Source organism: Anticarsia gemmatalis, chromosome 16 (genome assembly GCF_050436995.1).
Source record: "Anticarsia gemmatalis isolate Benzon Research Colony breed Stoneville strain chromosome 16, ilAntGemm2 primary, whole genome shotgun sequence".
Lineage (NCBI taxonomy): Eukaryota > Metazoa > Arthropoda > Insecta > Lepidoptera > Erebidae > Anticarsia > Anticarsia gemmatalis.
The window spans coordinates 3728785-3743301 of record NC_134760.1 but is presented as its reverse complement, the minus strand read 5'-3'; the positions used below and the strand labels follow the sequence as shown (position 1 = coordinate 3743301).

Genomic DNA, 14517 nt, shown 5'->3' with positions numbered 1-14517 from the left:
TTACATACTGAAGCGTCAAGTTGTAGGTCGATGACATTCATGACTCCAATGGTATTCCAATTATAGGAATGGTTTGGTAAATATTATTGAAGCTGGTACCCATTATAATTAACTTCGTGCTCTCAGGTCGTTGACTTGATGTAATTTGTTGACAAATGTAGGGCAAAAGAAAATATCGTTGTCAAAAATTATATTATCGTTTATTTGCAGTACAAAAAATCTAATGTATGTTACATGTCACGTAACTAATTACAACAATTTAAAGACTAGCAACATCACCTCGAAGGCTTCACTAACACTGGACGAATACAATACCTCTGTGTATCGTGTCGAATACTTCAAACTGTATGGCTAAGCGTTTCCATTTTACGGTTTTTATAACATTATTGAGGTACAACAAGTAAAAGTGGCTATAAACAATATGAATATTTTGGCGGGTGTGCAGTCTACAGTAGTTCTACATGCGGCATATCCTACGATTAATGATAAAATCTCAATAAAGTCGTGCTCTTGTGGCTATCCTACATTCATTTCAAAATAATTCCATCTTACACTACATTCCATGATACAAACTATATAATTTCAAGCACTCAGCACGGTGGGTACAGTGGCTCAAGTGCTAAGTTTCTATTACAAAAAATAATGCGATCTACTCCTTATCAACATCGTAACCTATTTTATTTATATCTTAAATGGGGCAAAATTCGTTGTAGTACAATAAATAGCAGTATCTGTTTCAGATCTTACGTTAATGAATCAACAATTACAATATGAATGGACGTATACAAGAATAAAGTCAAAATCATGTATTAAATAACAAGTTTAAAAACGATAATAGATAATACGCGTCAATTTAGTCAAGTGACCTGTCGGTCGATCAGTAGCGCGGTCTGTATGTGTGTTGTTTATTTGTGTCTCTGTTTGTATGTGAACACTCGCACGTTGTTGACGCTGGTGTGCGGGCGCGCCGACTGGTCGGCCGACTCGTTGGACCCACTCGTCGTCGTGCGCTGACTGAGATCCGATGATCTGTAATTTTAGGCAACTATTAATGAATACCTACTTGGAATAATAAGAATAAACTTCTTAAAAAAATAATAACAAAAACCTCAAACACAGTAGCGCCATCAAGCAGAACTCTGAAAACTCTCTCTAGAAAAGAACTGTATTAGTTACTTACGAAGGCGTTAAAGTTTCAACGTCCAAGTTCTGTAAACAGATCCATTGCGATGAAAGTATTTCATCGCTTTTGGCACAGTCTAACGTTCCGTTGTACAATAGCAGGTCGTCCATCAAAACCTAAAAACACGAAATAAGTTAGCCACATTTTTGTACAACAAAACAAGATTTAAATAAAGAAATCCTAACTTACTCCAAACTCTTTGACGCCGCGAGTTGGAGTCTTCCCATAGTTCCATATTTTCATTCCATAAACGGAAACCGGCACATCGAAAACGAAAAATACCCTGAAACAAAATTAGTATAAATTAAATCATAATAGGCGCATATCAACATATTATTATATTACAAGTGCGAATTTTCTGCGCATGCTTCATAGGTTTTCGTCAAATATGAAATGAGTACCTGTTGAGCGTGTGCGGCAGCACGGGCGCGAGCCAGGAGTGCGCGGCGTCGCTGGGGTCGCGCGTGTGGCCGTCCACCAGCTTGTCGGGCGTGCGCACGTCCCCCGCGCGCGCGTCCAGCACGTTCACGCTCGCCGGCTGCGCGCACACGTCTGACACACACATACACACATTGTTATTTGCTAATTATAGCATCATAAACCTAGAAACAAATACACAAATAAATAGAGACACAGCAATACTTAAACGCATGATGCAGTGTCAACAACATAGATCAATTAAAAACTTCGATATGTTAAAAAAACAACGAACGAGGGACTGATTGTGGTACCTAATCAAAGTACCAATGTTATTAAAGTGAACTGAACCAAACCCGGCGTAATTCCTTAAAATAACAAAACATGTATGATATCCACTTACTTGTCTCCGTCAAAGGTAGCATATTCCCGTGCGGATCGTACAACTCGACTCCCGTCAAGCCGACGTAGTACGGGTCTCCCCACGTGGAGAATATGTTTATTTGTAGCACGAAGCCCGTAGGTGCTCCCATGTCCAAGTTCGTTCCGTACACGAGACAGTCCATCCGGAAACTGTCTGAATCTTTTGCATCTTCCAACCTTTGGGAAATATATAAACACAGTTAAAAAAATGGTAAGTAGGTTCTTTTTTTGTCATCCGACACTTATCTATTAGTCGTGAAACTGGCCCTTAGGATCGGTTCATATCTGACGGAACATACCTCGCGTAACGCCAGAATAGACAAATGTAAAGAAAAACACTCGACCGCTTACACTCAACCGATGATGCGTCGGTACGAAGCCCGTACTAATTGAGCTACACCCGATGCATCTTCCGTCACATGTGAATCGACCTTGCCTTGTGTTACATTACCTGTCGTCGATAGCTCTGAGTTGTATTTGCTGCACGTAGTCGTAGCAGGTGTCGCCGGGCGCGCGGCGCAGCAGCAGCGGTCTGTAGTGCAAGGGCACGCCGTCCAGGCTGATGCGAACGTGCTTTGCGCCGATGTACGACAGCTCCATGTTCGCGTTGTAGTTCCATATGCGGATACCTGGTGCATACGACAGGCAGGTAAATTATCACGCAAGAAAATTACTTTTACAGGGTACCTACTAAAACTATTTATTGTCAGCTTCTAGTGAATGGTATGAGATCAGAAATCGGCGTAAGATATAATGAAGTAGCTATAACCCAAGAAAAGTAGGATAGATATGTGGATAAGTAGGCCACAAGGCCAAAAACTTTTCTTTTTTGGGAGAGAATTGAAAGGAAATAAATATGCTGACACGGATGCGGCATCAAATCATCGCCATGTCCAAATCTGCTGAAATAATAATTTGCTATAGGTAGATTAGTAACTTACTGGTAATCTCTGCGGGCTCCGACAGTTCCATGACGATATGACAGAACTTATCACCAGTGGCGAAGTTAGAGCACCACATGTCTTCGAAGTCAGTCGTGATGTTTCGTCCGTTGAACAAACTCTTGCATTCTACGAGGCTGCTGTGTTCAGGCGCTTGGTCTTCAGAAATGTATGCTGTGTACGCGTACGCGCGGTGAACCTTTATTGGCTCGTTGTAGCAGAGCAGTTCCATACCTAGGGTGAAAATGATAATTTCAGCTTTTTTGGTATCGAAAAGGAATTTCGACGTTCAATGAACAAGTTACGACAACTAAATAATTTTGGTCTTACAAAAGTGTTTATTATCTTATTACAACCCCATGCCTCATTTCAATTGAGACGTTTACCCGGAAAGTGTTATAGATACCTTCGAATTTGTTATTTAAAGTAGGTACATATGTATGGATTCATAATTAAATCCTTGCCGTTCTGCATAGATAAATTTTATTTAAATTAGAAACATTTTTGTAAAAATGGTTTTACCATGTTCGTACATTGTTACAGTAAGAACAAATACACAACGATAGCGTAAACCCTTATCGAATGGGAGTATGATAACCCGAGTAAGTTGCGCCACGGCGGTATACCACAGTAAACAATAAAATAGTACCTATAGTTACCATACTACATTACATGTCTATCTATTCAATATAATTTGTTGCTTAATAAATTCGGCAGACAAAAGACTCGTGTTATTTTATTAAGGAACCTAACCTAACCTAACCTAACTAACATTACAACTTGCAACAAAATCACAATTTTATCCCAAATTACCTATTATGAGATCCTAGACTCAGTTAATCAGAAAACCATGACACTTAAAAGGTAAAAATAAAAACACAGCTTATATAAATATTTGACGGGAAAAAGCAGTTCTGGTATAGAAGATATATTATCTCACCTGTAAGTCCAATCAAATGCCTCTGTCCCCAATTAGACATAAGCGTTATCTTCACCTTCTTAGCGACATACTTGATCTCCTTCTCATCAATGTCCAGTGAGTCCAGCAGTGCAGTAGGACTGGTGTTGTGATTGTTATCGTTAGCAGTCGGAGGTCGCTTGTCGATCATACTCGACTCGTTCATGGGCTCATTGTCCTTCAGTAATGCTTGGAAGTTCTTATCATTCAGCATTAACGATTCAAGGATTACTGCGTCTTTTGTGAAGAGAATTGTCTGGAAAATTCAAGTAAATTTAACTACCTGGATTAAGGCAACATAATTTTCCGGTATTAGGTCTTGTTAATCTTTCCTGAATAGTAAATACTAGAGGATTTGATAAGATTAGAAGTGCTTCCGCAAACAGCCATTACGGTACGATACGGTTACGAGTAATGTTAATTCACATTACATTACATTTGGCCAGTCTATTCGATGAGTACTTACATCACCGAAGGAAGGCAGTGGCCCCTTTAGCTCTCCACTCGCCCTGGCTATCTCTCCGTGGAATATGACCTGGTCGTCCAGTTTGATCTGCACTAGTCTGATGCCACGCGTCGAATATATGCGAGATTTGTTGTAGTTCTGTAAAACATCAGAAGATATTATAATACTCTTCCTTACCTACCTCTCATGAATCAGTTACTTCACCAAAACTAATACGAGAGTGCAGAAGATTATAAGGCACAGCACTAACAGGTGTTATACAGTCCTCCCAGATTACTACATTACAAGGTTGAGCAAAAACTCGTCAAAACTGTAGTCAACCTTATTTTTTTCTTTAAGAAACTCTGTTGCTCAGCAATCGCTTAAAAAACGTCAATTGAAATAGTGGAAACCACTTTACCTAAAACAGGTAATGGTTTACATACAGGATCTCTTACCCATAGTCTCAAAAGAGCAAGTTTAACAGATGAAGCGAGTAGTACAGTGAGTGCAATAGGGTTGCCGCGCGGCGCCGGAGCTGTCCACACATGACGTTCGTCGCGCGTGCGCACTACACCGTCCACTATGTTCTCAGCTCGACCATGCTTCGACTGGTCACCAGTGTCCGAATCTGTCCATACCTGATACGTACCAAAAATAAAATTAAAAATATGATGAAGATAAAGTAAAGCTGCGTGTATCTAACTGTAGTAATAATGAAGAAGACTGATGTGATGAGCGTGAACTGAAACATAAGTACCTTTTCTACGTGCACGGCGTCACCATTAGAATCAAACAACTCAATTCCATTTAAACCGACTAAATACTTGTCACCCCAATTGGAGAAAATCTTCAGTTCCAATAATCTTCCTTCAGGTAACTCTGGTATAACAAACTCATTTTTCATTTTTTCTTTCTGTGCATTTTTCGTTGGCGCCAGGTTGAGTGATGGTGGTTTCTTGGTCGGGACTTTCGTGCTAGCTCTTTTACTTGAAGAATTGTTCGGTGGAAAATTTGTAGCAGTCTCTCTTACGATTACCTTTTTGCGGCTTTTGTTCTCTAGAGGTCCTAAAATGGATGAAACAGAAGATGTTATTAAGAACTCGTACAAGCAGCTATTCAGGGAAGAGGGAGATAAATTACAGAAGGAAACGTCCAGTTTCTTGTTTCTACATAAAATGAATCTAATACATAATCTAAAATAGTATTTAAATTAGTTTCTTACTTGATCCAATAATCACGTCATGAAAGTCATCGTCTGCGCCGTTTACCCGCCTATGTCTGGGTGTGACATAATGTGGCAGCAAATCTGATAAAAAGTCATTCGAAGTACCATTCGACGAGTCTCCCCAATCCAATTTACCCCCGACATTGTAACTCCGTCGTCCGTTTTGTGTGTAGCCTAAAAATTAAAACAATGATAACAATAATAATAGCCGTCACGCTACTGGGTAATTATATCAAAGAGTTACAAAATGAGGGTAGGCCCCATGACGTTACGGAAGTACTTTAAGGTCATTTATTTATGTTTATCGGATATTTTCGAATGATGATTAGTTTATCCAATATCGTTTGATTGAGTCTTCTTTCAGTAAAAAAGACGAACACTGAGAAACTTTGCTATTGCTTCAATCTATCAGGTCACGCAGGTTATACAGTTTATACAGTTTTTGTTTTAGACCTTTTACTAAACAGAAGCGGAAAATCAACTTAAGTGAGTAGGTATGTTGTTTACCTATACACAAAAAATAATTACGTAGAGGCCGCACTGAGGAAGTTGGAGTATCGAAATAAGTTTTTTAATTGCTAACTTTGTCAATGAAATCATACCTTTATTTGGACGCAACGTCCCCGCAGAGTGTGCCACTGGTTGTATTTGTGGTTTCATCAAAAAGTCCATAGTTGTATCTAACGAGGTCCTCCGACTTAATCTTAAAAATCAAATAAGAAAAACAATCATCGTTATTGTAATAAAAAAAAGAAATTTCAGAAAGAGTTGTCGCAAATTTATTACCTTCGAGGTTCTAATTTAGTATTTTCAAATTTGAATTTTGTTTCCTCTAGAGTAGGAGACGAATCAGTACTGCTGTTCCGAATATGCGTCTCCTTCATCTCCCTGGAAGAAATGAACTGCGTATAAGTCACGTTGGCCATAGAAAACTACAACAAAGCCAGTATTGGCCCAACCTTGACACGGAAGTAAAGAGTGCATTGTACTAAGAATTTCCATATTGACGTCTTACCATTATGTAGGTGAATTGTATAGGTAGGTACCTATGCGCTCATTAATCATTCTATGTTTTATAGATGAAAAGTAACTTACTTGGTAATGTTTTCGAGCCAATAAGGAAGATCCCTATCCTTGCTTGAGAAGTCGAGCCCATTTTGTTGATGTGCCATCCTTGAGCCATGAGATTATCGTTATCTACACACAGAAAATAAAAATCTGCAGGCAGTTATATTCATTATAAATCACTCACTTAAGTTCAGTTTCAGATGCTAACGGTTTTGCTAGATTTGGAAAAGTAAGGAGGTAAATAATTAAAGCTTTTTATTACTGTTATTTCTAATTTAAATCTTCAGTCACACTTGCTTCTTTTGAAACATATTTTTGCCGCTGTTTGTTTGACCTTGGTCACCTTGGTTACCATGCTGTCGACAGTTGCAGTAGGCGTGACAAAGAATACAATGGTATCGATGGACTATTGAATTGTTCTAAGTATATATTAAATAAAAGAAACAAGCAAATGTGTATAAAAGTTTCTGATAGTAAATGTAAATAACTAACCTGGAATAATTTTGTTTAATTTAGAATATGTCTTCACTTACTAGGTTTCAGAACGAAGGCAGAAAAGTATTGCGTCAGCCAAAATTGAAATGTGTCACAAACGTCAGCGTCATCAGCGTGTTGTAGCGGTGGCGGATAACCTATTTTAACTCATATAAATAAGCCGTAATATATACAGAATTCTGAATAGAATAAACATCAGTAAACAAACTATTTAATAAACATGTCTGAAGAGGATCAGAAAAAATTAGAAGAGCGCACTGCGCGTGCTGAAAAAGAAGCGAATGCTATCGAACAGGACCTGAATAAAATCTCCAAAGGAGATCTCAGTTTTATCGGAGATGCCAGGTTAAACAAGCTGTTAAATGAAAACGAAAAATTAAAGAATCAATTAGAACACCTTCAAAATGCTATCAAAGTGGAAAGCAGCAGTTCTAAAGCACCAGCTGTCAAAAAAGAACCCAAGGAACTTCCCACGCTCATTACTAACATTAATGACATAGAAGGTAACATGTGCATAGTGGATGAACTTAAAAATATATTTGAAGTTGCCATCAGATCAGCGTACCCCGACTTAGAAGATCCCCCTGTTGTCATCAGCCTGTCTGGCAGCAATCCTAAATTTGGTGACTACCAATGTAACTCTGCCATGGCCATCTCACAACTGCTCAAAGCAAAAAACGTTAAGACCAACCCCAGAGAAGTAGCCAATAACATACTGAACAAAACTCCTTCATCACCATTCATAGAGAGGATTGAAGTTGCAGGAGCAGGATTTTTAAATATTTATATCAACAAAGCTATTGTTGAACATATCCTGAATTCCATACTTCGCTCTGGCATCAAGCCACCCAAAGTTAAGAGGCAGAGAGTGATTGTAGACTTCTCAGCTCCTAATATTGCCAAAGAGATGCATGTGGGTCATTTGAGGTCAACAATTATTGGCGAAAGTATATGTCGTCTGCTGGAGTTTTTGGAACATGATGTAGTCAGGTTGAATCACTTGGGAGACTGGGGCACACAGTTTGGTATGTTGATAGCACATTTACAAGATAAGTTCCCTGACTTCAAGAAAACTTCACCACCCATTGCTGACTTACAAGCATTTTATAAGGAATCAAAGAAAAGGTTTGATTCAGAGGAGGACTTTAAAAAGAGAGCATACCAGTGTGTAGTGAAACTGCAAGCTTTCGACCCAGATTATATAACTGCCTGGAAACTGATCTGTGAAGTATCAAGACAAGAGTTCCAAAGGATATATGACCGTCTCAATATTACCATTACTGATAGAGGAGAATCCTTCTATCATGACAGGATGCCTAAAGTGGTGAAGCAGTTGAAGGATGGTGGGTTCTTGGAAGAGGACAATGGCAGGTTGATCATGTGGATGGATCCTGACAACAAGAAGAATGGTTTGATACCCCTGACAGTGGTGAAGTCTGATGGTGGGTTCACTTATGACACTTCTGACTTGGCAACTATCAAACATAGAGTAGAAGAGGAAAAGGGCGAGAGGTTCATTTATGTAGTAGACAATGGACAAGCTAACCACTTTGTGATATTAGATGCTTGTGCTCGCAGGGCGGGCATCTTGAAGGGTGACCATAAAATAGAATTTGTAGGATTTGGAGTGGTATTAGGAGAGGATAAAAAGAAGTTCAAGACCAGGTCAGGTGATACTATCAAACTGAGTGAGTTACTGGATGAGGGCCTGAACAGATCACTTAGTAAACTAATTGAGAAGGGACGAGACAAAATCCTGACTCCAGAAGAGTTGAAGCAAGCTCAAGAAGCAGTTGCATATGGATGTATAAAGTATGCAGACATGTCACACAACAGACTGAATGATTATGTGTTCTCATTTGACAAGATGTTGGATGACAAGGGCAACACAGCTGTGTACTTGTTGTATGCCCTAACTCGCATCAGGTCTATAGCTAGAACTGCACAAGTCTCACAGGAACAGCTGATGGCTGAATTCAACAAAACTGGTTTCAAATTTGGACATGAAGCAGAGTGGAAGCTTGGTAAGCTTCTGCTTCGATTCCCAGAGGTGATACTCAAAGTGTCCAATGATCTGTTCTTGCACACTTTGTGTGAATATTTATATGAAATATCATCAGTATTTACTGAGTTCTATGACAAATGTTACTGTGTTGAGAAAGATAAAGATGGCAATGTTATTAAAGTCAACTATTCAAGGTTGATGTTGTGTGAAATTACTGCCACCATCATGGAGAAGTGCTTTGATATCTTAGGTATTCAGACTGTATCAAAGATGTAATACTCAAAGAGAACAATTTTTGATACACTTCAAACTGAAAGTTACTCTCTCTCTATTACAGAAACTCTCTTTACAGATCTTGTAGTCCATTTCATATCACAGTTTTTTATAAGTAATGATACTAATTTATATTTTATATGTGTGTAAGCTTTTTTATTAAATAACAAGAGCAAACCAATGATATCTTTTATTTGTTGTTAATTTTACCATTTAATTTAAATACCTGGATGTTATTTGATAGTCTACTACACCAATTTGGATAGGCAGTTTTCAATTATGAAGAGAAACATACTAAACCTGTGTAAACACAGTAGCTGTAATAAAGTATGCAAACTTACGTATTTCAATTGCCTGCTTACTAATTCGATTCGTTCATATAGGAAGTACCTACCTAGAAATATGTAATCTACCCGTTCTACGAAATAACTTTTATACTTACAGTATCTTCTGATCAGGAATCAAACCTCCACTTGTAACATACACGGTCGTTCTGTAAACCCAACAGATTTCTACTGCGAAGGTTCTAAACCTTTTGGCGGCTCCTTGAGTTTTTTCAATTGAAATATTTAAATAATAATTTGCTATGCGGTCGGGCTGGGCCCATGTTTTCTGCTACTGCCAAATTTAAAACATAGCGTTCATAAACTCTTTGCTGACAGTATGACATTGTCTTTTGGCTGTCTTGGAACATTTCCACTGCATACATCGAGACAACTAGACATTCCAGAAGGCGATGATAAAGATTATTTAGAGTGAAATAATGAGAACACGTCAAACATATCGACGGAACGCAGGACAATAAGTAGGTAGGTACTATCAGAATCGGGACATGTCCCGGCAAACCTGGGACGGGTGGCTACTCATGCCTGCCCAGGTAAGACCTCGTTTTTGTACTACAGGTTGATGAATCGAGATAGCTTCACTCTATTTTAGATATATAGATTGGTAGGTATATATTTTCTATGAAGGCTATTGACTACCTATGTTACTATGTGGTGTGGTCGGTGTGTATGCGTCTGTGTTTGAATCCCAGTGGGCCAAAAAAGTTGTTGTGGTGTTTTTGTGCCTGAGAATTCTTAGTGATTGCTCGGACCTAGGCACTTGAATTTGTACATCGTCGTGCTTCGGAAGGCATGCTGCCCGACCTCTTGCCAGTCGTGTCGGTTAGGTACCTACTCACCCTATCCAATTACAAATATGAGGCAATATGACTATTAAATAGGTACTACAAACAATATAAGGTATACGTTAAGTAATATTGTTTACATAAGAAGCATACTTAAAATATCTAAATATTTACAACTGATTGTGCAGTTTCTTTGATAACCTCTCTGTAGGGTGACATGATTACCGATAACTTCTAGTTATCGCCATGCTAAAACTTCGATTATCTTAACGGATTCTTTCTTTGGCCTATCTCAAGCTTTTAATATTGAGGTCAACGTATTGTAGTTTTTACGAGATAAAATATTACCTAAAACGTTATAGTGAGCATAGGTAGCGCAATGTTTAAAATGGTAAGTTTATATCCGATGCCGCGAATATCACCAGGGTTCGATTTCCATGCGAAGCAAATATTTATGTGATCTAAGAAAGCTCAAGGATAAGGATTAGGTAGTAAGGTGTCGATCGGTGATAAGAAAACAAAAATATGAGTATTTTTCATACCCATATAATGTAAAAATTTTTACTTAGGTACCATATAATTTTACAATTTAATTGTAAGTCAAAAAATACTTATAATACTTTTGGTCTCCAAGTTATAAATAAATATGTACCCACACATGATAGTACATTGTTCCGAAACGTTTTAACATTTAAGGAACAGGAACAAAATTATTAATACACTTTGGTATAACTAAAGCTACTACTACTACAGCTACAATTACTGGAATGATTAAGTACTTATACTGTTTGCTGCTCATAAGACTCGAGTTACATTTTTGCCACAGTCCTGATACCTAATATATCAAAACACTTCTCCATGAAAGTGGCAGTTACTTCACACAACATCAACCTTGAATAGTTGACTTTAATGACATTACCATCTTTATCTTTCTCAACACAGTAGCATTTGTCATAGAACTCAGTAAATACTGATGATATTTCATATAAATATTCACACAAAGTGTGCAAGAACAGATCATTGGCCACTTTTAATATTATCTCAGGGAACCTGAGTAGGACTTTGCCAAGTTTCCACTCTGCTTCATGTTCAAATTGGAAGCCAGTTTTTGCAAACTCAGCCTTCAGCTGTTCCTGTGAGACTTGTGCAGTTCTAGCTATAGACCTGATGCGAGTTAGGGCATACAACAAGTACACAGCTGTGTTGCCCTTGTCATCCAACATCTTGTCAAATGAGAACACATAATCATTCAGTCTGTTGTGTGACATGTCTGCATACTTTATACATCCATATGCAACTGCTTCTTGAGCTTGCTTCAACTCTTCTGGAGTCAGGATTTTGTCTCGTCCCTTCTCAATTAGTTTACTAAGTGATCTGTTCAGGCCCTCATCCAGTAACTCACTCAGTTTGATAGTATCACCTGACCTGGTCTTGAACTTCTTTTTATCCTCTCCTAATACCACTCCAAATCCTACAAATTCTATTTTATGGTCACCCTTCAAGATGCCCGCCCTGCGAGCACAAGCATCTAATATCACAAAGTGGTTAGCTTGTCCATTGTCTACTACATAAATGAACCTCTCGCCCTTTTCCTCTTCTACTCTATGTTTGATAGTTGCCAAGTCAGAAGTGTCATAAGTGAACCCACCATCAGACTTCACCACTGTCAGGGGTATCAAACCATTCTTCTTGTTGTCAGGATCCATCCACATGATCAACCTGCCATTGTCCTCTTCCAAGAACCCACCATCCTTTAATTGTTTCACCACTTTAGGCATCCTGTCATGATAGAAGGATTCTCCTCGATCAATAATCGTTACATCAAGACGGTCATATATTCTCTGGAACTCTTGTCGGGATACTTCACAGATCAGTTTCCATGCAGTTATATAATCTGGATGGAAAGCTTGCAGTTGAACAACACATTGGTATGCTCTTTTCTTAAAGTCCTCCTCTGAATCAAACCTTTTCTTTGATTCCTTATAAAACGCTTGTAAGTCAGCAATGGGTGGTGAAGTTTTCTTGAAGTCAGGGAACTTATCTTGTAGATGTGCTATCAACATACCAAACTGTGTGCCCCAGTCTCCCAAGTGATTCAACCTGACTACATCATGTTCCAAGAATTCCAGCAACCTAGATATGCTCTCCCCAATAATTGTTGACCTCAAGTGACCCACATGCATCTCCTTGGCAATATTAGGAGCAGAGAAGTCTACAATCACTCTCTGCCTCTTAACTTTGGGTGGTTTGATGCCTGAGCGAAGTATGGAATTCAGGATATGTTCAACAATAGCTTTGTTGATATAAATATTTAAAAATCCTGCTCCTGCAACTTCAATCCTCTCTATGAATGGTGATGAAGGAGTTTTGTTCAGTATGTTATTGGCTACTTCTCTGGGGTTGGTCTTAACGTTTTTAGCTTTGAGCAGTTGTGAGATGGCCATAGCAGAGTTACATTGGTAGTCACCAAACTTAGGATTGCTGCCAGACAAACTGATGACGACAGGAGGATCATCTAAGTTAGGGTATGCAGATCTGATAGCTACTTCAAATACGTTCTTGAGTTCATCCACCAGGCAGATATTCCCTTCTACCGAGCTTATATCAGTAATAAGTGAAGGAAGATTCTTAGGTTTTACTTTGGCAGAAGGTGCATTGGAACAAGAACTTTCAGTATCAATTGCATTTTCTAAAACAACTAAACGATGCTTAAGCTTCTCGTTTTGATTCGATAGCTTGTCTAGCTCAGGGTCTCCGATATAACTGAGGTCACCCTTTGAAATCATATCCAATTCGGCTTCAATTGCGTCAGCTGCTTTTTCAGCGAGGCTAGTTCGAAGTTCTACTTTCTTTTCTTCTTCCGACATTGTAGGACGACTTACTAGAGTTAACTTGTAGCTGCAATTTATTTTATTGGAACTTTTTAGTAATGAAAAAGACAGGTAAGGTTAAGTGCAACTTCTCCAATCACTTTGTCATCTATTTTGATGACAGATATGACAAGCCTTATCACTGGAATGTACTTATCAGTACCAGTGAAGGGGTTTTCTTATCAGAATCACATTTACCGGTTTAGCCGTTATCGTGATGAAAATATTATAAGCGTCTTAATATTTAGTCGATTGACGATTTAGCATAGGTTGAAATTGAGTAGGTAGTTGTGAGAGTGATTACGTATTTCTATTGGATTTCAATAGAAATAGAAGTAAAAAGAAAAAGCCTTACAGGCTTTTGTTGAGCGTTTGTAAGGTGTCCAAACCATTAAAAAGTATGACTCTGTTCCTAAAAATCAGGATTTCCGGTTTTCCATATAAAAAAATCACTGATTTTATAGATTTTTTATCTGTTGATCGTATCTAATCATAATATGTCCAGCTGTCAAATAAAATATAAATTGTTCGATGCTATGATTTTGTGAGAATTTTGTAGCTTGTCATTGGTTTTGTTAAATTAGGTATTACTATTAATTCAGTTCTAGAACTCAGTGCAGGCTATGATAATTTATTAAGAATAAGAAACATGTCACCCTTGCCTTGTAGTCATTATTACTAAAATTGGGTGAACGCAACAAATGCAATTTTGTGGAATTTCTGGCTATGACCATACAAACACTTCCCGGGATTGAAAGTCTATGTATTATTTCACTTAACATAATATCCGTTCCTCTTATTTCGACCCAATTGGGTTGTAGCCTTTTCTTAACATTACTGAATGGTTGTTGAACTTTTGCAAAACATTAATGGTTGAACCTATGTTAGGGATTGAACGCACATTAGTTATTGGCTACTAGTTTAAGAGACTTGTTTATCCAATATTATCCACACTCATTCATATTATTATGATATATCTTATTTGGTTCAGTAAGTACATTGATGTAGTTCATTCATGTAGGCTGCTCTGGGTTGGGTTGCATAGTTTGGTAACTAGATTTCAGCGGTGGACACCAACATTT

At 38.2% G+C, this 14517-nt stretch overlaps 2 protein-coding genes and 1 pseudogene across 4 annotated transcripts; 1 reads left to right on the top strand and 2 right to left on the bottom strand.

The window, feature by feature from the left end:
- Positions 1–178: 178 nt before the first annotated feature.
- Positions 179–7294, bottom strand: LOC142979180 (protein KATNIP homolog). Of its 3 annotated transcripts, none has more exons than XM_076123970.1 (16): positions 7156–7294; positions 6691–6792; positions 6382–6483; positions 6198–6298; positions 5593–5769; positions 5128–5435; positions 4826–5008; positions 4389–4526; positions 3905–4178; positions 2965–3198; positions 2475–2652; positions 2004–2200; positions 1585–1735; positions 1373–1466; positions 1181–1299; positions 179–1029 (listed from the first exon to the last, which is right to left on the bottom strand). In XM_076123970.1, exons 2-16 carry the CDS (start codon positions 6765–6767, stop codon positions 906–908), a joined length of 2457 nt encoding a protein of 818 aa, XP_075980085.1. In that variant the 5' UTR covers positions 6768–6792; positions 7156–7294; the 3' UTR covers positions 179–905. The 3 variants fall into 3 exon arrangements, with proteins under 3 accessions (XP_075980085.1, XP_075980087.1, XP_075980086.1); XM_076123972.1 differs by lacking the exon at positions 7156–7294 and adding an exon at positions 6926–7034; XM_076123971.1 differs by lacking the exon at positions 7156–7294 and having other exon boundaries at positions 6691–7015.
- LOC142979181 (arginine--tRNA ligase, cytoplasmic pseudogene) lies at positions 7239–9617 on the top strand (annotated as a pseudogene).
- A 1494-nt stretch (positions 9618–11111) lies between these two features.
- Positions 11112–13562, bottom strand: LOC142979354 (arginine--tRNA ligase, cytoplasmic-like). The gene has a single exon (XM_076124219.1). The coding sequence runs from the start codon at positions 13430–13432 to the stop codon at positions 11375–11377; it is 2058 nt and encodes a 685-aa protein (XP_075980334.1). The 5' UTR covers positions 13433–13562; the 3' UTR covers positions 11112–11374.
- Between the last annotated feature and the right edge of the window lie 955 nt (positions 13563–14517).

Coding starts and splice junctions, on each gene's coding strand:
- LOC142979180 (XM_076123970.1), bottom strand. CDS start 6,767: ATGGCACATCAACAAAATGGGCTCGACTTCTCAAGCAAGGATAGGGAT. Junction 4,527..4,825: donor TTGCTCTTTTGAGACTATGG/GTAAGAGATCCT, acceptor GATGTTTTACAG/AACTACAACAAATCTCGCAT. Junction 1,300..1,372: donor GCGGCGTCAAAGAGTTTGGA/GTAAGTTAGGAT, acceptor TCGTGTTTTTAG/GTTTTGATGGACGACCTGCT.
- LOC142979354 (XM_076124219.1), bottom strand. CDS start 13,432: ATGTCGGAAGAAGAAAAGAAAGTAGAACTTCGAACTAGCCTCGCTGAA.